The sequence below is a fragment of the Narcine bancroftii genome, chromosome 3, assembly GCF_036971445.1.
Source record: "Narcine bancroftii isolate sNarBan1 chromosome 3, sNarBan1.hap1, whole genome shotgun sequence".
Classification (NCBI taxonomy): domain Eukaryota; kingdom Metazoa; phylum Chordata; class Chondrichthyes; order Torpediniformes; family Narcinidae; genus Narcine; species Narcine bancroftii.
The window spans coordinates 2,334,092-2,360,924 of NC_091471.1; the positions used below are offsets into that span (position 1 = coordinate 2,334,092).

General features: G+C 52.3%; 1 protein-coding gene across 8 annotated transcripts in view; it reads right to left on the reverse strand.

The window, feature by feature from the left end:
* The window catches only part of idh3b (isocitrate dehydrogenase (NAD(+)) 3 non-catalytic subunit beta), a 105,701-nt gene that overhangs the window by 19,862 nt on the left and 59,006 nt on the right, over positions 1–26,833 (reverse strand). Inside the window, exon 1 of one of the 8 annotated variants that reach the window (XM_069923366.1) lies at positions 15,238–15,327. The exons of 4 other annotated variants lie outside the window; for them this stretch is intronic. In XM_069923366.1, the coding sequence (XP_069779467.1) occupies positions 15,238–15,276 (39 nt within the window). In that variant the 5' untranslated portion in view covers positions 15,277–15,327. Of the gene's footprint in view, positions 1–790; positions 952–4,547; positions 4,772–15,237; positions 15,328–26,833 lie in introns of those variants that run through there. 3 more of the 8 variants (XM_069923367.1, XM_069923370.1, XM_069923371.1) reach the window with 3 other exon arrangements.

Consider the following 26,833-nt stretch of genomic DNA (forward strand, 5'->3'; position numbering starts at 1 on the left):
AGATATGATTTGTCAAATAGAACTTTCTTCTGCTGTCTTTTCTAAGAGCAAGTTTAGGACCAGCCATGGCCCTGTCCACGTGCAGTGACTGGGAGACTTCTTCAAAAGTAAATTTATATCTCCGACGTATTTCCTATTGCCCAAAACCGGGCTCGTACAAACCGATGGAAGGGTGGGAGACGGACTTGGGGAAAAGGAAAATAAGTAAGATCCTTTTGGTCTGATTTGACAGAAATTTTGACAAAAGTTATAGAACTGGATTTTCCATTGGAACCAGATCTCTATTTATTGATCAATCAGGTTATTGGCCCAAAACTTCTCAAAATATCAACTCCAGTTTGTGAGGATTGCACTAGCGGTGGGCAGGAGATGTATCACAATCCGACTTTCCCCTACTTATTACTCACTGGAATAAGGAAATGCAAAGTTTGTTTATAAATTATATTTTAAAATATTTCCCATACATGTAATCATAGACAAATGTAAAAATCAATAATCAAATGTTAAGATCAAGTTCATTATACATGATGGTATAAACCCCCAAACCTCCCCCCTTAACAAAACCCCAAGAAAAGAAAGAAATAAGAAAAATCATAGAAAATGAGAGATAAGGAAAAATAGGAAGAAGAAGGAGACTTGGTGGCCAGAGGACACCCCTCACCACACGACTCTGAGGAGGTTAAGGAGGTTTCAAAGTTTAGGGAAAACATCTATAACCTGTTCTAAAAAAGTTGCCAAATTTATCCAAAAGGGTCTCACTTTAGGGCAGGGCCGAGTGCAAAAAACGTACCTGTCTCCTGGCCACATCTAAAACACTGGTCTGATAAGTCTGTCTTCAATCTATTTAACTTCTGTGGCGTGAGATAAAATTGATGTAAAAAATTATATTGAACTAATCTGTATCTGTAGTGTTTGTCAATGCCATCCCGACGTGGAAATGCAAAGTTGTGCCACTCACCTTATAATCTTGGAAAGAAATAGGACATATTTGTTAAAATATGGGAACCTTATTTGAATTGTCCTGGCTTAAAGATGTAATTAACTTTCCCAGAAAGGTTTAAATAACATTGTTAGGTTACTAGTGTTGAATTTCTGAAGATCAAGATAATGGACTAAATAAAGAAGACATGCTCAAACACCCCTTCTGTTTTATTTTAGCAGTTGGCGGGGGGGGGGGGGGGGGGGTGCGGGGTAGAAGGTGAGATTTGGGCAATCATAAAGAGGCTGTAATTTTAAAATACTATTCATATGATGTATGTATAATGTTCTATGAGTCTTGGAAAAATTAAACATTCAAAAGAAAACCCTTGCTTCACAAGACACGCTCTCCAATCCAGGTAACATCCTGGTAAATCTCCTCTGCACCCTCTCTCCATAACTTCCACATCCTTCCTGTAATGAGGTGACCAGAACTGAACACGATATTCCAAGTGCGGTCTCAACAGAGTTTTAGAGCTGCAACATCGCCTCGTGGCTCCTGAACTCAATCCCCCGATGAATGAAAACCAGCACACCCCATGCATTCTTAACCACTCTATCAACTTGAGATCTTTGGTCTTGGAAGAACTTTCTGAAACTCCAGAGAAATTTCCCATGGGAAAGGGAGATTTCACGAAGGAAGATTTCTTGTCCTTCATGTGTATTATTTGTCTGTGTGTGTTATGTCTGGTTGAGTGTCTGTGTGTTTTACACCGAGGACCGGACATGACTGTTTCATTGGGTTGCACTTGTACAATAAGCTCAACTTGAGAAAATACAACTACTATATTAACTCAAATGTAACTCTCTAAACATGATGATACAAATTTGCTGACAATACCACAGTAGTGGGCCGGGTATCAAATAGTGATGAGTCGTGAGATTGAATGTCTCGTGGTAGGGTGCCAAGGTAACAACCTCTCTCAGCATCAGTAAGAAAAAGGAGATCACTAACTTCAGGAGATGGGACAGAGACCTATCCCGAGACAGCTTCAAGCTCTTGGGAATAAATATCTCTGGGATAATCACATTGATGCGATGGTCAAGGAAATGCAGCAAATGCCTTTAATGTTTCAGATTAAAGAAGTTCAGCGTGTCTCCCGTCCCTCAACTTTATTGTCATCTGATCTATCACCTGACGAAACAGTGTATCTCCAAAGTACAGACACACAGTACACCCTGCACACAAATGACGTATCTACATAACGATCCAAAATTAATATATATACAAATAATTTATGGATTTTAAATTTAAATTTAGACATACAGCACGGTTACAGGCAGTTCCAGCCCACGAGCCCATACCGCCAAATTATCCCCCCATTTAACCTACACCCCGGTACGTTTTGAAGGGTGGGAGGAAGCCGGAGCCCCTGGAGGAAACCCACACACACGGGAAGAACATAAAAACTCCTTTCAGGCAGCATGGGATTCGAACCCCGGTCCCGATCACTAGCGCGCTCTAACAGCATCGTGCCTTCTCTATTGGAAGCAAACTAACCTCATTAAACACCAGCCATCATCATGGCTGACTATTCGGTGTGCAGGGAACGACTGAGAAGAAATAAACTTTGATTACTTCCATCATCTCCCAACAGTGGGGCGATCTCCTCCACATCTTCCCAGCTCAGCTTTCCCTACTTTGGACTTTTTTACGCTTCTTGATCACCCATTACCACTGTTCCCCTTGCCTTCCTGATTGCTTCTGCAGCCCCTCTTCTCCTGGACTGATTGGAAGGGGCTGGTCATTTAACACTGGGGTGCAGAGAAATGTCTTCTCTCAGAGGGAGTGAATCTGGAATCCTCTGCTCAAGGTGCTGGAGGACAGATCATTGGATATGGGCCAAGTGGAAGTGGATAAATATTTGAAAGGTTGAGAAATAGCACAGAAATCCAGGCCAATGTAGAGATCGGCCACGGTGGGGGGGGGGGCTTGATGAACTGTGGCCTCAGTCTCGCAGCTGCTCCCGGTGCTATTGTTCATCCATTCAGATAGGAGTGTTTAGTTTGCGCCTCCCTGTTGGGGGAAGACCCTGAAGATACAGGTGGTTCCCCCTCCTCCTTCTCATCATCTCAATACATGGAAGTACAGTCTTCTCAGGGATAGCATGGCCTTCTGAGGGGCAGATTGTGCTTCACAAGTCGAATTGAGTTCTTTGAACATAAGAAATCAGAGCAGGAGTCGGCCATCTGGCCCATCAAGCCTACTCCACCATTCAATAAGATCATGGCTGGTCTGAGCATTGACTCATCTCCATCCACCTGCCTTTTCCCCATCTCCCTTCATTCCATTTTTATGTCTAATTGAACCTTAATTATGTTTAATGAAATCACCTCAATCGTTTCCCTGGGCAGAGAATTCCTCAGATTCATGACTCTCTGGGGGAAAAACAGTTTTTCCTCATCTCCGTCTTAAATCTACTCCCTGAATATTGAGGCTGTGTCCCCTAGTTCTGGTCTCACCTACCAGTGAAAACAATTTTCCTGCCTTTATCTTATCTCTCCCTTTCAAAATTTTATATGTTCCTATAAGATCTCCTCTCATTCTTCTGAATTCAAGTGAGTATAATCCCAGGTGATTTAGTTTCTCCTCATAGCCCAACTCCATCATCTCCGGGATCAACCTGGTGAACCTCCTCTGGACTGCCTCCAAGGCCAGTACATCCTTCCTTAAGTATGGAGACCAGAACTGTACACAGTTCTCCAGATGCAGCCTCACCAGGACCTTGTTCAGTTGCAGCATGACCTCCCTGCTCTTGAATTCAATTCCTCTAGCGATGTAGGCTAACATTCCATTTGCCTTTTTAATAACCTACAACTCAACTTTTTGCGATTCATGCACAAGCCCTCCCAAGTCCTTCTGCACTGAAGCGCGCTGCAGTTTTTCACTATTTAAAATCTGCTCTTTTATTTTTCCTGCCAAAATGGATGACCTCACATTTACTAACATTGTACTTTATCTGCCAGACCTTTGCCCACTCACCTAACTTAACTCTATCCTTCTGTAGCCTCTCCACATGCTCTGTACAATTTGCTTTTCCACTCAATTTAGTATCATCCGCAAATTTGGCTTCACTACCCTCTGTCCCCTCTTCCAAGTCATCAGTGTAAATGGTGAACAGCTGAGGGCCCAGCACCGACCACTGTCTGCCAATCAGAAAAACACCCATTTATCCCGACTCTCTGCCTTCTGTCAGTTAACCAATCCTCAATCCGTGCCAATATACTTCCCCCAACTCCATTCATCTGTATCATATTGATAAGTCTCTTGTGCAACACCTTATCAAACACCTTCTGGAAATCCAAATATACATCAAACTGTTCCCCTCTATCTACTGCACCCATTATATCCTCAAAGAACTCCAGCAAGTTTGTCAAACGAGACCTGCCCTTTCTGAATCCATGCTGTGCCTGCCTGATATTCAAGAAAATATTCATGAAAATGTCTCGCTATTTCATCTGGAAATTGATGAAGGTAGGGCGGTAAGATGTGGTCTATATGGACTTTAGTAAGACATTTGATAAGGTAAACTCATTCAGAAAGCCATCAGGTATGGGATCAATGGAACCTTGGCTGTGTGGATAAAAAATTGGCTTGCAGGTAGAAAGCAGAGAATAGTAGTGGAAGGAAAGGATTCTGCCTGGAGGTCGGTGACTAGTGAAGTTCCACAGGGATCTGTTCCAGGACCCCTGCTCTTTATAAATGCCCTGTGTGAAGAGACAGAAAGATGGGTCAGTAAGTTTGAAGAGGTTACAAAGATTGAAGTCGTTGCGGATGGAGCTGAAGGTTGTCGTAGGTTACAAAAGGATATAGACAGGATGCAGAGCTGGGCAGAGAAATGCCAGATGGAATTCAATCTGGATAAGTTTGAGGTGATGCATTTTGGAAGGGCAAACTTGAAGCTAATGGAAGGATTCTTATAAGTGTGGAGGAACAGAGGGGGAACTTGGTGTCCAGATTCAGAAATCAGATTTCCGAATGGACAATGAACCGCAGACACTACTTCACTTTCTCCTTCTTTAGCACTCCATTTTTTTAAATTGTAATTTTATCCTGTACCTGTAAACCTGCTGCAGAACAAATTTTGTGACAATAAATTCTGATATCCGTACATCCCTCTAAGTCACCTCACTGACTGATAGGATAGTTAAGGCCTATGGGATGTTGGGCTTCATTAATAGGGGGATTGAGTTCGACAACTGAGAAATCATGTTGCAGCTCTACAAAGCTCCAGAATATTTAGAATATTGTGTCCATTTCTGGTCACCTCATTATAGGAAGGATGTAGAAGCTATGGAGAGGGTGCAAAGGAAATTTACCAGGAAATAAATCTTATGAGGCAAGAGCTAGGACTTTTCTCTTTGGAGCGTAGAGGTCGACAAGATTATGAGAGGCATAGAGAGGGTGGACAGTCAGCACCTGTTTCCCAGGGCAGGATCAGCAAACACCAGAGGACGTGTGTACAAAGTGAAGGGAGGGAAGTTTAGGGATAAATTTTTTTACACAGAGAGTTGTGGGGGCCTGGAATGCCTTGCTGGAGATAGCGGTGGAGGCTGGAACATTAGAGGAGCTCAAAAGACAGGCACATGGATGAAAGAAAAATAGAAGGTTACGGGTGAGGGAGGGAAGGGTTAGATTGTTGAGTAGGTCGGCGTAGCATTGTGGGCTGAAAGGCTTTACTGTGTTGGAATGTTCTATGTTCTAATAACACCATGCAAAGTGTTATTCTCCACAAGATTTTAATTTAAATTTAGACATACAGCACGGTAACAGGCCCATTCGGCTCACAAGCCCATGCTGCCCAATGGTATCCAATTGACCAAAACCCCCCCCCCCCCACCGGTGCGTTTTTGAAGGGTGGGATGAAACCGGAGCCCCCGGGGGAAATCCACGCAGATGTAGGGAGAACGTAGAAATCCTCACAGACAGCGGGAGATTTGAAGCCCAGCGCTGTAAAGGGGTTGCGCTGACCGCTACACTAACCGTACCACCTTTTCTGAAGCCTCAGTGATCTTCCCATTCTGATCATGAGAGACGCTGGAAAACTGGAGTCACACACGGCTAACTTGCTCCAGCGTTCTGTGTTCTTGCTGATTCATTTCCAAGAAACTCTCCTCATGCACTGTGTTGAATTCCTTCCTCATTCTCCTGCTTTGTAACCATTTGCTCCCAACCCATCAGTACTCCCCCAACTTCATTGTTTCCTGCTGCTGACTGCTGACATCTCGAGTAACCTCCTCCCCCATCCTGTTAAACCATGTCCACACGGGCAAGGGGGCTTTCCTGGTTCAGAGGGAACTCATCCCATAAATCCTGACTAGGATTAGTGCTGGTGTGGACCCACAGAGAGTGGGGAGTGGAGACACAGCGCTCCTCCGCATGGTCTTACCGCCCAGTCCGACTGCCGTCAGCTCCGTACAGGCTTTAAGCACCCTGTTAAAGGAGCCGACGGTAGTTTTATTTAAAATCCTGCAACCGCAGGGCTTGCACCTCTGATCGGCAGCAGCCATGAGGGGTGACAGACACCGGGGAAATGGAGGACTGGTGCAGGGCACCAGAAAAGAGGGAGACTATCCCTGTCTGAGAAGGAGAAGCATGGAACAATGACCATGAAGAACCCACATAGGCAGCGGGCGACACGAGGCGAGGAGCCCATGCAGGCTGTGGGCTGCTGGAGACTGGCTCAAAACTGGCTGAAGGGGTACCAAATATTGGAACCAGGACGCAAGGAGGTATCGAAGGGTTCCTGATCATCTCAGAGGTTCGGATCTGGAGCTTGGGTTGTCGATGGTTTGGACTGGACTCTGTGCGGCTGCGGACTTAAGGGGCACTTCAGACAATTTCTGCTGAGGGTGAATCTGCCTCAACAGCAATGAAAACAGATTCAGGTAATATTTCACTGTCTTGAATCTTGAACAGGAATCCCTCTTCTCCTCACCACCCATCTACTTGTGTGAAAACCTACACGTGATTCCAAAGCCTTCAACTTGTGTCACGAGGGATCAGAGACGATGGGACAGAACCTTCCACCCCTACTCCCTCTCCAGCAACCAGATTTCTACATCACAAGATAAAGAAACAGAAACAGGCCACTAGGCCCATCGAGTCTGTTCCATGACTCTACACGAAGCAATTTCCAGCCTTTTCTCCATATCCTTTGATACCCCTACTAATGAGATACTTATTCATTTCCTGTTTAAATACTCCCAGTGATCTGACCTCCACTGCTTTGAGTTCCACAGATTCATGACCCTCTGACTCAAGAAGTTCTTCCTCCTCTCTGTTCTAATTGGACAACTTCTCATTTAAGTCTATAACCCCTTGTCCTTGATTCACCCACCAAGGGAAGCATCTTATCCACATTTACTCTGTCAAAACCTTTCAATAGTCAAAATGTCTCATTCTCCTAAACTCCAACGAATACAACCCAAGAGCTGCCAAACGCTCCCCTTACGCCAGTCCCTGCATTCCAGGAATCATCCTCGTAAATCTCTTCTGCACCCTCTCCAACAACTTCACATCCTTTCTAAGATAGGAGGCACAAAACTGGACACAGTTCTCTAGATGGGGTCTCACCAGTACCCCATAGAGTCTCATTAACCCCTCTCTAGGATGTGGTGGCAGGTGTAAGGTGGGGATCAGAATGGTTGCAGCGTGCAGGGCCATGCAAATCTGACCCATTTCCACAGGAACTCTCGTCGGTCCCACCCCCACCAGGTTCCTCAGAAATTCACCCAGCTTACTGTTAAATATTACCGTCCAATCAGCCTCTTGTTCTCACGCCTTGTTACCTCAACTCCATCTTCATTCTGTATTCCCACATCCGCTGGAAACAGCAAGACTCTAACGACCAGCTCTGTCCCTGTGCAGATCCCTCTGACCCAGGGAGGTCAACCACACTTTTGCAGCACAGAAAACTCCAACAGCATTTTCAGTAAAGCTCCCCTGCACCCTCTCTGCCTTCCCACCTGCCCAAGGATCCAGTACCGGAAACAATACCTATCACCCCACCCTCAGTCCCTGCCTGACACAACAGTGGTCAAAACAACACTAGCTGATCACAGGGAGGGCTTCCTGCATCCACCCCTCTCCCCTGTCCCTCTCCTCTTCTCCCTCCCCACCATCTCCTCTCCCACTCCTCCATCAGATCCCCTCACTCCACAGTGTCCTACGCTTCTACCCCCTTTTCTGACCCATCACTCCCCCTCCTGACCCTTCACTACCTCCTCAATCCCCCATCCTGAACCTTCACTCTCCCTCCGGACCCTTCACTCCATCTTCACTCCCCCCTCCTGACCATTCACTCCTCCTTCCTGACCCTCACTCCTCCCTCATGAATCTCACTTCCCTTCTGACCCTTCACTCCCCCACCTGACCCTTCCCCTCCTGACCCTTCATCCCCCCACCTGACCCTTCACTCCCCCTCCTGACCCTTCACTCCCTCCTCCTGACCCTTCACTCCCCCACCTGACCCCTCACTCCCACTCTGACCCCTCACTCCCCCCTCCTGACCCCTCACTCCCCCTCCTGAACCCCTCACTCCCCTCCTGATCCCTTCACTCCCCCCCTGACCCCCTCACTCCCCCCTCTCCTGACACCTCACTCCCCCCTCCTGACCCTCACTCCCCCCCTCCTGACCCTTCACTCCCCTCCTGACCCTTCACTCCCCCTCCTGATCCTTCACTCCCCTGACCCTTCACTCCCCCTCCTGATCCTTCACTCCCCTGACCCCTCACTCCCCCATCCTGACCCCTCACACCCCCCTCCTGACCCCCTCACTCCCCCCTCCTGACCCCTCACTCCCCCTCCTGACCCCCTCACTCCCCCTCCAAATCCCTTCACTCCCCCCTGACCCCTCACTCCCCCCTCCTGACCCCTCACTCCCCCCTCCTGACCCTTCACTACACCTCCTGACCCCTCACTCCCCCCTCCTGACCCCCACTCCCCCTCCTGACCCCTCACTCCCCCCTCCTGACCACTCACTCCCCCTCCTGACCCTTCACTCCCCCTCCTGACACTTCACTCCCCCTCCCCCTGACCCTTCACTCCCCCTCCTGACCCTTCACTCCTCTCCTGACCCTTCACTCCCCCTCCTGACCCCCTCACTCCCCCTCCTGACCCTTCACTCCCCCTCCTGACCTTCACTCCCTCTCCTGACCCTTCACTCCCCCTCCTGACCCCCTCACTCCCCCTCCTGACCCCTCACTCCCCCTCCTTACCCTTCACTCCCCCTCCTGACCTTCACTCCCCCTCCTGACCCCTCACTCCCCCTCCTGACCCCACACTCCCCCCTCCTGACCCCTCACTTCCCCCTCCTGACCCTTCACTTCCCCCTCCTGACCCCACAATCCCCCTCCTGACCCCACACTCCCCTCCTCCTGACCCTTCACTCCCCCTCCTGACCCCTTCACACCCCCCTCCTGACCACTCCCCCCTCCTGACCCTTCACCCCCCTCCTGACCTTCACTCCCCCCTCCTGACCCTTCACTCCCCCTCCTGACCCCTCACTCCCCCTCCTGACCCTTCACTCCCCTCCTGACCCTTCACTCCCCCTCCTGACACTTCACTCCCCCTCCTGACCCTTCACTCCCTCTCCTGACCCTTCACTCCCCCTCCTGACCCCCTCACTCCCCCCTCCTGACCCTCACTCCCCTCCTGACCTTCACTCCCCCTCCTGACCTTCACTCCCCCTCCTGACCCTTCACTCCCCCTCCTGACACTTCACTCCCTCTCCTGACCCTTCACCTCCCCCTCCTGACCCCTCACTCCCCCTCCTGACCCTTCACTCCCCCCCTCCCTGACCTTCACTCCCTCTCCTGACCCCACACTCCCCCCTCCTGACCCCACACTCCCTCCTCCTGACCCTTCACTCCCCCTCCGACCCCTTCACTCCCCCCTCCTGACCTTCACTCCCCCCTCCTGACCCTTCACCCCCCCTCCTGACCTTCACTCCCCCCTCCTGACCTTTCACTCCCCCTCCCTGACCCCCTCACTCCCCTCCTGACCCTTCACTCCCACTCCTGACCTCACTCCCCCTCCTGACCCTTCACTCCCCTCCTGACCCTTCACTCCCCCTCCTGACCCCTCACTCCCCCTCCTGACCCTTCACTCCCACTCCTGAACCTTCACTCCCCCTCCTGACCCCCTCACTCCCCCCCTCCTGACCCCTCACTCCCCCTCCTGACCCCTCACTCCCCCTCCTGACCCCACTCCCCCCCTGACCCTTCACTCCCCTCCTGACCCTTCACTCCCCCTCCTGACCCTCACTCCCCCTCCTGACCCTTCACTCCCCCTCCTGAACCCTTCACTCCCCCTCCTGACCCTTCACTCCCCCTCCTGACCCTTCACTCCCCCTCCTGACCCTTCACTCCCCTCTCCTGACCCTTCACTCCCCTCCTGACCCCCTTACTCCCCCCTCCTGACCCCTCACTCCCCCTCCTGACCCTTCACTCCCCATCCTGACCTTCACTCCCCCTCCTGACCCTTCACTCCCCCTCCTGACCCATCACTCCCCCTCCTGACCCTTCACTCCCCCTCCTGACCCTTCACTCCCCCTCCTGACCCTTCACTCCCCCTCCTGACCCCTCACTCCCCCTCCTGACCCTTCACTCCCCCTCCTGAACCTTCACTCCCCCTCCTGACCCCCTCACTTCCCCCCCTCCTGACCCCTCACTCCCCCTCCTGACCCTTCACTCCCCTCCACTCCCCCTCCTGACCCTTCACTCCCCCTCCTGACCCCCTCACTCCCCCCTCCTGACCCCTCACTTCCCCCTCCTGACCCCTCACTCCCCCCTCCTGACCCTTCACTCCCCCCCTCCTGACACTTCACTCCCCTCCTCCCCCTCCTGACCCTTCACTCCCCCTCCTGACCCTTCACTCCCCCTCCTGACCCCTCACTCCCCCTCCTGACCCTTCACTCCCCCCTCCTGACCCTCGAACTTCACTACCCCTCCAGACCCCCTCACTCCCCCCTCCTGACCCCTCACTCCCCTCCTGACCTTCCTCACTCCCCCCTCCTGACCCCTCACTCCCCCTCCTGACCCTTCACTCCCCCTCCTGACCTTCACTCCCCTACCTGACCCCTTCACTCCCTCTCCTGACCCTTCACACCCCCTCCTGACCCTCACTCCCCCCTCCTGAACCTTCACTCCCTCCTGACCCCTCACTACCCCTCCTGACCCTTCACTCCCCCTCCTGACCCTTCACTCCCCTCCTGACCCTTCACTCTCCCCTCCTGACCCTTCACTCCCCCTCCTGACCCTTCACTCCCCCTCCTGACCCCTCACTCCCCCCCTCCTGACCCCTCACTCCCCCCTCCTGACCCTTCACTCCCCCTCCTGACCCTTCACTCCCCCTCCTGACCCTTCACTCCCCCTCCTGACCCTTCACTCCCCCTCCTGAACCTTCACTCCCCCTCCTGACCCTTCACTCCCCCTCCTGACCCTTCACTCCCCCTCCTGACCCTTCACTCCCCCTCCTGACCCTTCACTCCCCCTCCTGACCCTCACTCCCCCCTCCTGAACCTTCACTCCCCTCCTGACCCCTCACTCCCCCTCCTGACCCTTCACTCCCCCTCCTGAACCCTTCACTCCCCCTCCTGACCCTTCACTCCCCCCTCCTGACCCTTCACTCCCCCTCCTGAACCTTCACTCCCCCTCCTGACCCTTCACTCCCCCTCCTGACCCTTCACTCCCCCTCCTGACCCTTCACTCCCCCTCCTGACCCCTCACTCCCCCCTCCTGAACCTTCACTCCCCTCCTGACCCCTCACTCCCCCTCCTGACCCTTCACTCCCCCTCCTGAACCTTCCTCCCCCTCCTAACCCTTCACTCCCCCTCCTGACCCTTCACTCCCCCTCCTGAACCTTCACTCCCCCTCCTGACCCTTCACTCCCCTCCTGACCCTTCACACCCCCTCCTGACCCTTCACTCCCCCTCCTGACCCCTCACTCCCCCCTCCTGAACCTTCACTCCCCTCCTGACCCCTCACTACCCCTCCTGACCCTTCACTCCCCCTCCTGACCCTTCACTCCCCCTCCTGACCCTTCACTCCCCCTCCTGAACCTTCACTCCCCCTCCTGACCCTTCACTCCCCCTCCTGACCCTTCACTCCCCCTCCTGACCCTTCACCTCCCCCTCCTGACCCCTCACTCCCCCCTCCTGAACCTTCACTCCCCTCCTGACCCCTCACTACCCCTCCTGACCCTTCACTCCCCCTCCTGACCCTTCACTCCCCCTCCTGACCCTTCACTCCCCCTCCTGACCCCTCACTCCCCTCTCCTGACCCTTCACTCCCCCTCCTGACCCTTCACTCCCCCTCCTGACCCCTCACTCCCCTCTCCTGACCCTTCACTCCCCTACCTGACCCCTTCACTCCCCCTCCTGACCCCTCACTCCCCTCTCCTGACCCTTCACTCCCCCTCCTGACCTTCACTCCCCCTCCTGACCCCTCACTCCCCTCCTGACCCCTCACTCCCCTCTCCTGACCCTTCACTCCCCTACCTGACCCCTTCACTCCCCTCCTGACCCCTCACTCCCCTCTCCTGACCCTTCACTCCCCTCCTGACCTTCACTCCCCTCCTGACCCCTCACTCCCCTCCTGACCCCTCACTCCCCTCTCCTGACCCTTCACTCCCCTACCTGACCCCTTCACTCCCCCTCCTGACCCCCTCACTCCCCTCTCCTGACCCTTCACTCCCCTCCTGACCTTCACTCCCCCTCCTGACCCCTCACTCCCCTCCTGACCCCTCACTCCCCTCTCCTGACCCCTTCACTCCCCTACCTGACCCCTTCACTCCCCCTCCTGACCCCTCACTCCCCCTCTCCTGACCCTTCACTCCCCTCCTGACCTTCACTCCCCCTCCTGACCCCTCACTCCCCCCCTCCTGAACCTTCACTCCCCTCCTGACCCCTCACTACCCATCCTGACCCTTCACTCCCCCTCCTGACCCTTCACTCCCCCTCCTGACCCTTCACTCCCCCTCCTGAACCTTCACTCCCCCTCCTGACCCTTCACTCCCCCTCCTGACCCTTCACTCCCCCTCCTGACCCTTCACTCCCCCTCCTGACCCCTTCACTCCCCCTCCTGAACCTTCACTCCCCTCCTGACCCTCACTACCCCTCCTGACCCTTCACTCCCCCTCCTGACCCTTCACTCCCCCCTCCTGACCCTTCACTCCCCCTCCTGACCCTTCACTCCCCCTCCTGACCCCTCACTCCCCTCTCCTGACCCTTCACTCCCCTACCTGACCCCTTCACTCCCCCTCCTGACCCCTCACTCCCCTCTCCTGACCCTTCACTCCCCTCCTGACCTTCACTCCCCTCCTGACCCTCACTCCCCTCCTGACCCCTCACTCCCCTCTCCTGACCCTTCACTCCCCCTACCTGACCCCTTCACTCCCCCTCCTGACCCCTCACTCCCCTCTCCTGACCCTTCACTCCCCTCCTGACCTTCACTCCCCCTCCTGACCCCTCACTCCCCTCCTGACCCCTCACTCCCCTCTCCTGACCCTTCACTCCCCTACCTGACCCCTTCACTCCCCCTCCTGACCCCTCACTCCCCTCTCCTTGACCCTTCACTCCCCTCCTGACCTTCACTCCCCCTCCTGACCCCTCACTCCCCCCATCCTGAACCTTCACTCCCCTCCTGACCCCTCACTACCCCTCCTGACCCTTCACTCCCCCTCCTGACCCCTTCACTCCCCCTCCTGACCCTTCACTCCCCCTCCTGAACCTTCACTCCCCCTCCTGACCCTTCACTCCCCCTCCTGACCCTTCACTCCCCCTCCTGACCCTTCACTCCCCCTCCTGACCCCTCACTCCCCCCTCCTGAACCTTCACTCCCCCTCCTGACCCCTCACTACCCCTCCTGACCCTTCACTCCCCCTCCTGACCCTTCACTCCCCCTCCTGACCCTTCACTCCCCCTCCTGACCCCTCACTCCCCTCTCCTGACCCTTCACTCCCCTACCTGACCCCTTCACTCCCCCTCCTGACCCCTCACTCCCCCTCTCCTGACCCTTCACTCCCCTCCTGACCTTCACTCCCCCTCCTGACCCCTCACTCCCCTCCTGACCCCTCACTCCCCTCTCCTGACCCTTCCCTACCTGACCCCTTCACTCCCCTTCCCTGACCCCTCACTCCCCTCTCCTGACCCTTCACTCCCCTCCTGACCTTCACTCCCCCTCCTGACCCCTCACTCCCCTCCTGACCCCTCACTCCCCTCTCCTGTCCCTTCACTCCCCTACCTGACCCCTTCACTCCCCCTCCTGACCCCTCACTCCCCTCCTGACCCTTCACTCCCCCTCCTGACCCCCTCACTTCCCCCCTCCTGAACCTTCACTCCCCTCCTGACCCCTCACTACCCCTCCTGACCCCTTCACTCCCCCTCCTGACCCTTCACTCCCCCTCCTGACCCTTCACTCCCCCCTCCTGACCCTTGACCCCTCACTCCCCCTCTCCTGACCCTTCACTCCCCTACCTGACCCCTTCACTCCCCCTCCTGACCCCTCACTCCCCTCCAACTGACCCTTCACTCCCCTCCTGACCTTCACTCCCCCTCCTGACCCCTCACTCCCCTACTCTGACCCCTCACTCCCCTCTCCTGACCCTTCACTCCCCTACCTGACCCCTTCACTCCCCCTCCTGACCCCTCACTCCCCTCTCCTGACCCTTCACTCCCCTCCTGACCTTCACTCCCCCTCCTGACCCCTCACTCCCCTCCTGACCCCTCACTCCCCTCTCCTGACCCTTCACTCCCCTACCTGACCCTTCACTCCCCCTCCTGACCCCTCACTCCCCTCTCCTGACCCTTCACTCCCCTCCTGACCTTCACTCCCCCTCCTGACCCTCACTCCCCTCCTGACCCCTCACTCCCCTCTCCTGACCCTTCACTCCCCTACCTGACCCCTTCACTCCCCCTCCTGACCCCTCACTCCCCTCTCCTGACCCTTCACTCCCCTCCTGACCTTCACTCCCCCTCCTGACCCCTCACTCCCCTCCTGACCCCTCACTCCCCTCTCCTGACCCTTCACTCCCCTACCTGACCCCTTCACTCCCCCTCCTGACCCCTCACTCCCCTCTCCTGACCCTTCACTCCCCTCCTGACCTTCACTCCCCCTCCTGACCCCTCACTCCCCTCCTGACCCCTCACTCCCCTCTCCTGACCCTTCACTCCCCTACCTGACCCCTTCACTCCCCCTCCTGACCTTCACTCCCCCTCTTCCCATTCCCCTGGGTATAAACCCGAGTCATTCCCTCACCTTCCTCGCCGTCCCCAGGGCCGCTCTGAGCGCCGCCATCTCCTCACCATTGATTCACTTCCGGTACGTGAATGCGTTATCCAGGGGTCGGGGCGGGAGGGGATGCGTTATCCAGGGGTCGGGGCGGGAGGGGATGCGTTATCCAGGGGTCGGGGCGGGAGGGATGCGTTATCCAGGGGTCGGGGCGGGAGGGGATGCGTTATCCAGGGGTCGGGGCGGGAAGGGATGCGCTATCCAGGGGTCGGGGCGGGAAGGGATGCGCTATCCAGGGGTCGGGGCGGGAAGGGATGCGTTATCCAGGGGTCGGGGCGGGAAGGGATGCGTTATCCAGGGGTCGGGGCGGGAGGGGATGCGTTATCCAGGGGTCGGGGCCGGAAGGGATGCGTTATCCAGGGGTCGGGGCGGGAAGGGATGCGTTATCCAGGGGTCGGGGCGGGAGGGGATGCGTTATCCAGGGGTCGGGGCGGGAGGGGATGCGTTATCCAGGGGTCGGGGCGGGAGGGGATGCGTTATCCAGGGGTCGGGGCGGGAAGGGATGCGTTATCCAGGGGTCGGGGCGGGAGGGGATGCGTTATCCAGGGGTCGGGGCGGGAAGGGATGCGTTATCCAGGGGTCGGGGCGGGAGGGGATGCGTTATCCAGGGGTCGGGGCGGGAGGGGATGCATTATCCAGGGGTCGGGGCGGGAGGGGATGCGTTATCCAGGGGTCGGGGGCGGGAGGGGATGCATTATCCAGGGGTCGGGGCGGGAGGGGATGCGTTATCCAGGGGTCGGGGCGGGAGGGGATGCATTATCCAGGGGTCGGGGCTGGAGGGGGGGCCGGAGAGGGGCCCGGGGGACGGGGGAGTGATGAGGGAGGCCGGTGGGAGTAGGGGGGTAAGGGAGGGAAGGTGGGCATGAGAGGGGCCGGGAGCCAGGGGGGTGGGGAGGGGGGAGGGGAAGGAGGGGGTCCGGAGAGGTCTCGGGGTGGAGGGGGGGCCGGGGGGCAGAGGGGGCCTGGAGGTCCCCTAATGTCCCCCCGAACTGCTCTTGGTGAATAAAAACATCAAAAGTATTGTATTAAAATTGTAAAAATCTTATAAAAAACATTTAAGCAACTTCTCCTGAGAGTGACATATTATTTTGTAGCTTCTGATGTGAATCAACAAGCAAAGGTAAGACTAGATCTCATCTGGAAGAGCGAGTGACATTGAATCACGTTAAAGACATTTACATCAAATGAAAACAAGACATAAAAGGTCTCAAATCTCACTGAAGAATCAAATACATAATATCTAATTTTTTTCTGAACTTAAACAGGACATAATATGAGAAAACCATTGAATCACTGTAAGGAGGTCAAGAGTCTTTCCATTTGAATAACATGACTTTTTTTGGCCAACATTGTAGAGAAGGCCACAACCCGTTGAACAGCTGCAGAAAAACTCCCGACGTCCATGTCAATTACCCCAAAAAGAGCAGTTATTCGATTGAGTCGTAAATCCACCTGGAGTAATGGGTTATTGTCGACTGTGGATTGATTCATATGCACAAAAGACGAGAAACTTATACTTCACCTCAAGGATACTTCAAGAAACAATGCAAAATTATATACCCCATGGCATTCCCCTTCCTCCGGATGGGTAGAACGAATGAATCAGACATTGTCCAAATTGGTGCTAGAATCAAAGCTACCCTGGACTAAATGCCTGCCTATAGCATTACTGCGAATCCGAACAGCACCTCGAAAGAATGTCGGATTGTCCCTTTATGAGATACTATTCAGACTGCCATTTTTGGGAAGAGAAGGGGAATTGCCAACTGTTGAAGTCACCGACAAATTTCTAAGAAACTATGTCTTGGCGCTCGCTTCTTCTTTATTTGTTCTTAGGAAAAGAGTCTGTTGGCCCAGACACTGCCACTGGAATTTGCTGTTCCCAAAATACAACCAAGTGATTGGGTTCTGGTTAAGACGTGAAAGCATGCTAAGCTTCATCCAAGTTGGGAGGGACCATTTCTAACCCCCTTGACCACTGAGACAGTGAATAGAACTGCAGAAAAAGGTGGACACATCACACCAGAGTGAAAGGTCCGATGAGGACCCCTGCTGAGTCACCAACTTTGCACATACATCCCACCGAAAACCCTCTCAAGATCCAGTTGAAAAGACATTGATGTCATTAGAACAGGACTTTGAAGAGTTGGTGAAGCACAAGTTAAATATCAATGTACAACCCTCCTCCTTCAGTAGAAAGAAACATGAGATGGTGGTGGATATGCTGAATAGAGTTGGTAAGTGGGAACCAGGGTTGGGCTATTGGGATTCATACCCCAGTAAGGAGAGGAATGGAATCCAACATCAAGCCCTCAGGGCCAGTAAAGTTCACTATTCCCATTCCCGAGAATTCTAAAGTGCAGGTGATACGGTTCAATGCTTGAAGTTTAATAAAATGTGGAAGGATTGAGAGTCCGAGATGATGTAGTGTTCAGAAGAAATATAGTGTCTTAATAGATACTGCCCCTATTGGAGTGATGTATGGTGGTCTCAAAACGGTCAACCAGTTTACCTATCTCGGCTGCACCATTTCATCTGATGCAAGGATCGACAAAGAGATAGACAGCAGACTCGCCAAGGCAAATAGCGCCTTTGGAAGACTACACAAAAGAGTCTGGAAAATCAACCACCTGAAGAAACACACAAAGATCAGTGCGTACAGAGCCATTGTCATACCCACACTCCTGTTTGGCTCCAAATCATGGGTCCTCTACCGCCATCACCTACGGCTCCTAGAATGCATCCACCAGCATTGTCTCCGCTCCATCTTCAACATTCATTGGAATGACTTCTTCACCAACATCGAAGTACACGAGCTGGCAGAGTCCGCAAGCATTGAATCCATGCTACTGAAGACCCAACTGCGCTGGGTGGGTCATGTCTCCAGAATGGAGGAGGCCATCGCCTTCCCAAGATCGTGTTCTATGGCGAGCTCTCCACTGGCCACTGAGACAGAGGTGCACCAAAGAAGAGGTACAAGGACTGCTTGGTGCTTGCCACATTGACCACCGCCAGTGGGCTGATCTTGCCTCCAACCGTGCATCTTGGCGCCTCACAGTTCAGCGGGCAGCAACCTCCTTTGAAGAAGACTGCAGAGCCCACCTCACTGACAAAGGACAAAGGAGGAAAAACCTAACACCCAACCCCAACCCACCAATTTTCCCTTGCAACCGCTGCAACCGTGCCTGCCTGTCCTGCATCGGACTTGTCAGTCACCAACGAGCCTGCAGCAGACGTGGACATACCCCTCCATAAATCTTTGTCCGCGAAGCCAAGCCAAAGAAAAAAAGAAAAAATGGTGGTCTACCCAGAAAAACCTACTTGAAAGGGGTAAATGGGAAAAATTTGGAATGAGATAAACATCAGTGGAAAGGACTTGTTGGCGTGTTGTTTTAGAATAATTGTAGAAGGATCCAAGACTAATCTAATTGATAGTACCTTCACAATAATGCCCAAGGTGAAACCCTAACTTCACCCAATGATCCAAAAATAGTACAGATTGTAGAGGTAGAGGACCTTAGACAGATGATTGAGAGTGAGACAGGATATGGGGATACAAATGCCTGGATAGAATGGATAAAATATACGGTGAAGAGTTTAAACAAGAGCAATTGCTATACATGCACTTCTGGACGTCCGATAGCACAGGTGGTTCAACTTCCGTTGGGGTGGGAAAAAGACGGACAAGGAATGAGGTGCACGATGGCTTTGTATCAGGATAGAGAGGCCTGGGGTAACCAGTCCTGTAAATCTCTGGTCTTGATGTTCCCTCCTCTGAAGAGGAAGGATGTCTGGATTCCGCTGGCATTCTGGGCTGTGTCAGGGAATCACACAGGCTGCATTTCAAGACAAGGAAGACAGTTCACAAAGGACCAAAGAAAGCCATGGAGCGGATCTATGGTGGTTCTGCGGAGGCAGAATCCTTGGACCAATCCTTCCTCCCAATTGGAAGAGCGCCAGGGGATTCACCTGGGCCAATTAGATATGGCCATTCAATTGGCCAGACCCTTCACCTTGGCATTTGAATGGGAGAAGGTAATAGGGATAAAGAAAAGTAAAAAGAGTTCCTTGGGACGTTTTTCAACAACCAAATTTATATTGATTCAATTGGGGTGCCTAACGAATTTTAGGCACGCATCAGATAGCAGCAGGGTTTGATGAGGTTTAATCAAAGATACATGGTAAAAAGAAAAAGGATGGATTGTGAAAAATGGCTGGAGATGTTTAAACTTACCGCTCTGCGAAGGGTAATGGAATGCAATATATGTAAATTAGAGCTTGAAAATAGTTAGCCACCAGTTAGTGGGCGCCTTTCTTATCAGAAGCCTCAAGGATAACGGAATCTAATTTAAACTGGCAAGATGACCTAGGGCACACATGTCAAACTCTGGCCCGCGGGCCAATATAATTATATTTGGCCCGCAAGATCATATCAAAAATGTATTAGAGGTGGCCCGCTGGCCGCCGCGCCAGTATAGCGCATGCACAGTAACCGCTGTGTCCCAGGGTGAGAGAGAGAGAGAAAAATCCTGGTCCTTGAAAAGTAGTGGTGGGTGGTTTTATAAACACGCTGTCGTGTCCCCCCGCCCATCCCCCCCCCACCGCAACGCGGCCTGGCCGGTGTCAGGGGAAGCCAAGACCGCTTCCCAGCGCCCAGAACCCCAGTTGCACAGCGTTCCTTGGAGCTGCAGATGGAGTCGGGACGCCAGAGGGAAAATTGGGGCTCCTCGCCGGGCGATGGGGGCTCCGGGCGCCGGCCACCCTGCGCCTTCCCACCAGACCAGCGGCGGGTGCCCGGAGTACACGTGGAAAGCGAGGCTGGTCGGGCAGGTAGGGTGGAACCCCCTGCCAATCTCGGGAGTGGCGTGGGCTGGATCGGATTAGCCGCGCTCACCTGCTCCTCCACCGCTGACCGGAATCCCAGCGCGGTCCTGAGCGCGGAGACTGCCCTGGAAAGGTCCTGGGACACCGGCAAGGAAAGAAAAGGGGGTCCGGGAGAAACTCAGCAGGTCAAGGAGGGTCCGGGAGAAACTCAGCAGGTCAAGGGAGGTCCGGGAGAAACTCAGCAGGTCAAGGGGGGTCTGGGAGAAACTCAGCAGTCAAAGGGGGATCTGGGAGAAACTCAGCAGGTCAAAGGAGGATCAGGAAGAAACTCAGCAGGTAAAGGGGGGTCCGAGAGAAACTCAGCAAGTCAAGGGGGAGGGGTCCGGGAGAAACTCAGAAGGTCAAGGGGAGGGGGTCCGGGAGAAACTCAGCAGGTCAAGGGGGTCTGGGAGAAACTCAGCAGGTCAAGGGAGGTCCGGGAGAAACTCAGCAGGTCAAGGGGGTTCCGGGAGAAACTCAGCAGGTCAAGGGAGGTCCGGGAGAAACTCAGGGGGGCCTGACCTCGCCAGGACCGTTGCCCACTCCCCCTCCCTGCCGCAGGCCGACCCGCGACTCACGGTGATGGGGCCGCTGATCCACCGAGATGCCGCCCCCTGCAGCGAGAGCCAATGCCCCCGCTCTGTCGTTGTCCAACCTGATCGCCCGCAAACCCCGCCCTCCCGCACACAGGCCTGAGTAGGTATTATGAACTTTAATCTCAGGATAAAACGATCTTCCAATAGTTTCATGTCACAGTGATAAATATATTCCTGGTTAAAAATGGTCCTGCACCTGGATACAAGCTCATTAGGCATAAAACTTGAAAAGTGGCAAATAACCCTGCTAGAGTTCATGCCCACAATCAGTCACCCATTTGATTGTTTCAGGAATCATGTACTTCTCCCACATTCTCAATAGCCCTCAGATTTTACTATTCGACAGCACACTAGCAACATTTGACAAATCCTCTAGAGAGAAATATTGTTTATTGAATATTTTATTTCTCATTTGTTAATGCTTCTGGAAAGAGTTTATCCAAAACTATTATTAAACATTTATTTTAATAAGAAAAAGTTTAACATTACATATGTTGAAAGAAGAGAAAACATGCAGATGTTGTTGAAAATTTTCAATAAATATTTAGTTCGGCCCTCGACTTAGTCCAAGTTTTTAATTTTGGCCCTCCATGAATTTGAGTTTGACACCCCTGACCTAGGGTATCCAATAGTAACCATTGGGCTTGCTTAATGAAGGCATGAATATTAACTTAGACGCCCCCAGTGATGAGACTGCCTGATTAACATAACATGCAATGTTTGATGAGGGAGGGACTGTGCAGTATCTGCAGGGATGGGAGTAGAAAGTGGAAGACTGTAAAGTATTGAAGTCCCGATTGGAAGGAACCATAAGGAGGTGTGGTGACGTTCAGTGCGAGACTGTACAAAAGAGTGGTGATTTTGGACCTCCGGTGTGTCTTGGGACTAAGAGATACCCGGCTCTGCAGACCCGAAATAAAGCTGAACCTGTTCTCCAAGACTTTGTCTCCAGAGTAGTGATTGTGAACACTTTATATTTCACAAGCACTCTTCAAAAGCTCTTGCAAAAGCTGTAGAGCTGATAGGTCTACCATGAGGCAGAGCTCCAGTATTTTAAATAAGATCTGTTTTAAAGTGTTTGTATGTGACCTACACTAAAAAACCTGCCCCAATTTATCTCCTAAAAACATATCTATATACTCTATCACAATCTTTGGCTTGGCTTCGCGGACGAAGATTTATGGAGGGGGTAAAAGTCCACGTCAGCTGCAGGCTCGATTGTGGCTGACAAGTCCGATGCGGGACAGGCAGACACGGTTGCAGCGGTTGCAGGGGAAATTTGGTTGGTTGGGGTTGGGTGTTGGGTTTTTCCTCCTTTGCCTTTTGTCAGTGAGGTGGGCTCTGCGGTCTTCTTCAAAGGAGGTTGCTGCCCGCCGAACTGTGAGGCGCCAAGATGCACGGTTTGAGGCGATATCAGCCCACTGGCGGTGGTCAATGTGGCAGGCACCAAGAGATTTCTTTAGGCAGTCCTTGTACCTCTTCTTTGGTGCACCTCTGTCACGGTGGCCAGTGGAGAGCTCGCCATATAACACGATCTTGGGAAGGCGATGGTCCTCCATTCTGGAGACGTGACCCACCCAGCGCAGCTGGATATTCAGCAGCGTGGACTCGATGCTGTCGGCCTCTGCCATCTCGAGTACTTCGATGTTAGGGATGAAGTCGCTCCAATGAATGTTGAGGATGGAGCGGAGACAACGCTGGTGGAAGCGTTCTAGGAGCCGTAGGTGATGCCGGTAGAGGACCCATGATTCGAAGCCGAACAAGAGTGTGGGTATGACAACGGCTCTGTATACGCTTATCTTTGTGAGGTTTTTCAGTTGGTTGTTTTTCCAGACTCTTTTGTGTAGTTTTCCAAAGGCGCTATTTGCCTTGGCGAGTCTGTTGTCTATCTCGTTGTCGATCCTTGCATCTGATGAAATGGTGCAGCCGAGATAGGTAAACTGGTTGACCGTTTTGAGTTTTGTGTGCCCGATGGAGATGTGGGGGGGCTGGTAGTCATGGTGGGGAGCTGGCTGATGGAGGACCTCCGTTTTCTTCAGGCTGATTTCCAGGCCAAACATTTTGGCAGTTTCCGCAAAACAGGACGTCAAGCGCTGAAGAGCTGGCTCTGAATGGGGAACTAAAGCGGCATCGTCTGCAAAGAGTAGCTCTATCACAATACGCTGGAGGTAAATGTACACTTTGGATAATGGGAGAGGAACCGACAGAGACTGGGGGAAATTACATGAACATACACATTCAACAGTCAGGGTCAGGGTGATACTATGTGCCCCTACACCTTGACCAGTACGGACACGGCTCTTGCTACCTGACCTCGGTAGCAAGACGACCCTGGTCGTCTCCTGTATGCTAAAGTTACGCGTGATTGTAAAACTTGAGTCCAGACTCGTCTCTCTGGGAACCACTCGACCGGATTCTTTTCCCAACACGACAAGTACAAATTGGATGGGGGAGCAGATGCTATTCCTGCCATGAACCTACTCCGTATGCCACCATCACACTTCCCCTCCCTCCGATGTAACAAACACGTGTGCTTATAGCATGTGGAGGCGAAATTATGTGATGCTATTTTGGGTTGGGGGGAAATGCTCGCGAATCGTCCCCCCCCCCAGCACTGGCCATGGATTTTAGCAAGACATTTGACAAGGTCCCTCATGCAAGACTCATCCAGGATGTCATGAGGGACGAGATCAGTGGAAACTTGGCCATGTGGATAAAACAATTGGCTTGTAGGAAGAAAGCAGAGAGTAGTAGTGGAAAGGATCTGCCTGGAGGTCGGAGACTAGTGGAGGGGCCGCAGAGATCTGTTCTGGGACCCCTGCTCTTTGTGATGTTTATAAAGGACCTGGATGAAGGCGTGCAAGGATGGGGTCCAAATCCATAGATCCCTCAAAGTCACTGTACATATTGATAGGATAGTTATGAAGGCCTCTGGGATGTTGGGCTTCATTAATAGGGGGATTGAGTTCAGGAGTCGAGAGGACATGTTACAACTCTACAAATCTCTGGTGAGACCACACTTAGAGTATAGTGTTCAGTTCTTTTCATCTCATTACAGGAAGGATGTGGAAGCTACGGAGAGGGGGCAGATTGTTGCCTGGATTGGGAAATAAGTCTCATGAGGCAAGGTGAGCAGAGCTGGGACTTTTCACTTTGGAGCGTAGAAGGATGAGAGGAGACTTGATTGAGGTCGACAAGATTCTGAGAGGCATAGACAAGGTGGACAGTCAGCACCTGTCTCCCAGGGCAGCATTGGCAAACACCAGAGGACCTGTGTACAAGTGAAGGGGGGGGGGGGGGAGTTTAGAGGAGATGTCAGGGGTGTTGATTGTTTTTTAGAGAGTTGTGGGGGTCTGGAATGCCTGGCATGGTGGTGGAACATTAGGGGCATTTAAAAGAATGTTAGTCTGAAGTGGTTTATAGAAATGTTTGCACTGTGAGGCCACTGCAATTTTGCAACCTGTTTATGACAATAAATTCTGATACAGAGAGACAAACTGTTACAGAAATAGGATTACATCACAGAGAAATACATTGACCTTTATGGCAACTCCTTCTTTTATTTACTCTGAAGAGGATGAATCAATAACCTCTGTTAATGTCCTTGACTTTAGTTAAGGCTTTAATCTCACTGAACAGATGGTGAATTAAAATGGGCCATTCGCCAGCGATGTTACTGTTAATGTGAAAGCTGTCAGCACAAACCTTCTTTCACAGATTTGACATCAATTATGTTAATGACAATGTCAAATCTTCATCACGTTTCTTCCACCTTTCATAAACCTTGGTAACCTCACTTGATTTGATAGAGGTCTACAAGATTCTGAGAGGCATAGATAGGGTGGACAGTGTTAGAGTCCAGAGGACCCCAAAACCCAGCAGCAATAGGTACGCACCACAACGCAGGATTATTTAAACAAAAGTAGTTTTTAATTATATTTGAACAAGAAAACAGAATTAAACTTTAACTTTTTACTTAATCCTATCTAACCCTCTTAATCCTCCCCTCTAATACTAAGTGCAGGTGTGTGTGTGTGTATAATGTTTATTTAAGATTAGAAAAGTTCTGTGGATCACAGTCCAATCTCTCTGGTTGCAGGCCGTTCTTGTTCTGTGCACAGAAGTTAGCATTGACAAAGTTCACCAGGCTTTGGTGCTTCACAGGCAAAGGGTTACCACTCAGGAGGGTTCTTGTTGGTTTTTAGAGATTCTTTTTCCACAACATCCACCACTGATTCCTTCTCAATCAGTCTTGCTGACAAAACTTGCCTCCTTCAGGGTTCTCCAGATGATCCTCTTTCTTTCAGGTCACCAGTCTTCTTCTTTGACAAGACAGCCTTCCAAAGTTTGCCAGCTTGCCCCTCTGGAATGGATTTCTGTCTCCTCTCTCTCTGCTTTCACACCCTCCCTCTCTGAGAGCCAAAACTGTTTTCCTCTACCTGCAAAAATCACATGCTCTCGCAGGCAAACTGTATTCTGCAACTTTGTTGCTCTCTTTGCAAAAAGCACTCTGCAAAAGTCCTGCAAAAAGTCTGTGTTTTAAAATGTATTTGTGTGCAAGCTGCTCTAACAATTCCTCCCAAACCACCTCTAAACACTCTGTCACAACAGTCAACGCACGTTTCCCAGGGATCAGCGTCACCAGAGGACATATGTACAAAGTGAAGGGAGGGAAGTTAAAGACTATTTTATGTAACGAGTTGTGGGGGCCTGGAATGCCTTGCCGGGGATGGTGGTGGAGGATGAAACATTGAGGATATACAAGAGATTCTTAGACAGGCACATGGATGGAAGAGAAATAGAGAGTTATGAGGAAGAGAAGGTTTTGTACTTTTTTTAAGGAATTAATATATGGGTCAACACAACATTGAGGGCTGAAGGGCCTGTACTGTGCTGTTGTATTCTATGTTCTAAAGCCAGCCCCTCCAGGCTCTCCTCACAACCATCCATACACACTGCAAACTTCGTCGCTCTCACAGCTTCCCTGAAGCAGAGACCAGGCCCGGTCACTGCCCTCCATGTGGTCTCACCAGCATCCAGTAACTTGACATCATGGCTTCTGCACAGCACATAAACGTGCAGGTGGTCAGCCAGCGCCTAAAGGAAGTAACGGGTAACCAACGTTTCAGGCCTGAGCCCTTCATCAAAGTAGGAGAAAAATTCAGGCAGAGGGAGGGGGAGGGGAGGAGGGAGCAGGTGGAGGGGCAGAGGCCAACAGGTGAGATGTTACAAGTGGGAGGGGACGGGAGGAGGGAGCAGGCAGAAGGGTAGAGGCTAACAGGTGAGAGGTCACAGGTGGGAGGGGGAAGAGGGAGCAGGCAGAAGGGCAGAGGCCATCAGGTGAGAGGTCATGGGGAGGGTAGAAGAGAATAATGCTGAGAAGTGAAGCGGGGAGGGGAAAGCTCTCTGAATGGAGAGGAAAGGGGTGGCGAGCTGGGATAAAGGGATATAGGGAAAGAGGACTCGGTGGAGGAGTTTAACAGAAACTGGAGGAGCTAGTGTGAATGCTGCCTGGTTGGAGTGGGCCCAGTGGGCCCAGCCCAAGGTGTTGCTTCCTACAATTTTCAGGTTGCCATGGTTCGGCCATGCATGAGACCATGTCGATGTGGGAATGCTTGACCACGGGAGGTTATGTCGTGGTCTCACACTTACACGTGCCTGGAGTAGGGCACGTCCATGCTGACGGTCAGGAACTGTAACGTGCATGTTGACATAGGTTTTGTGTTGAGACCCTGGACTGAGTCGTTTTCATTGTTTGCGTAGTGTATCTCTACAGGTCCTTGGTGTTGCAGGCAGCAGACACATGACGGCACAGTTGCGGTTGCAGTGTCGGCAATCCGGACCAGGGTTCAAATCCCATGCTGTCTGTGAGGAGTTTGTAAGTTCTCCCTGTGTCTGTGTGGGTTTTCCCCGGGGGCTCCGGTTTCCTCTCACACTTCAAAGTGTAATTGGGGGGGCACGGACTCATGGCCGAAATGGCCTGTTTCCATCTACATTAAAAGTGAACTAGAGGCTTGATGAAATTTGGGACTTTTAATTTAGGGGCTCGATGAAACACAATGAGTGCTGACGACCTCCGCAATGAAGGCAAGTGTGTCAAGTGC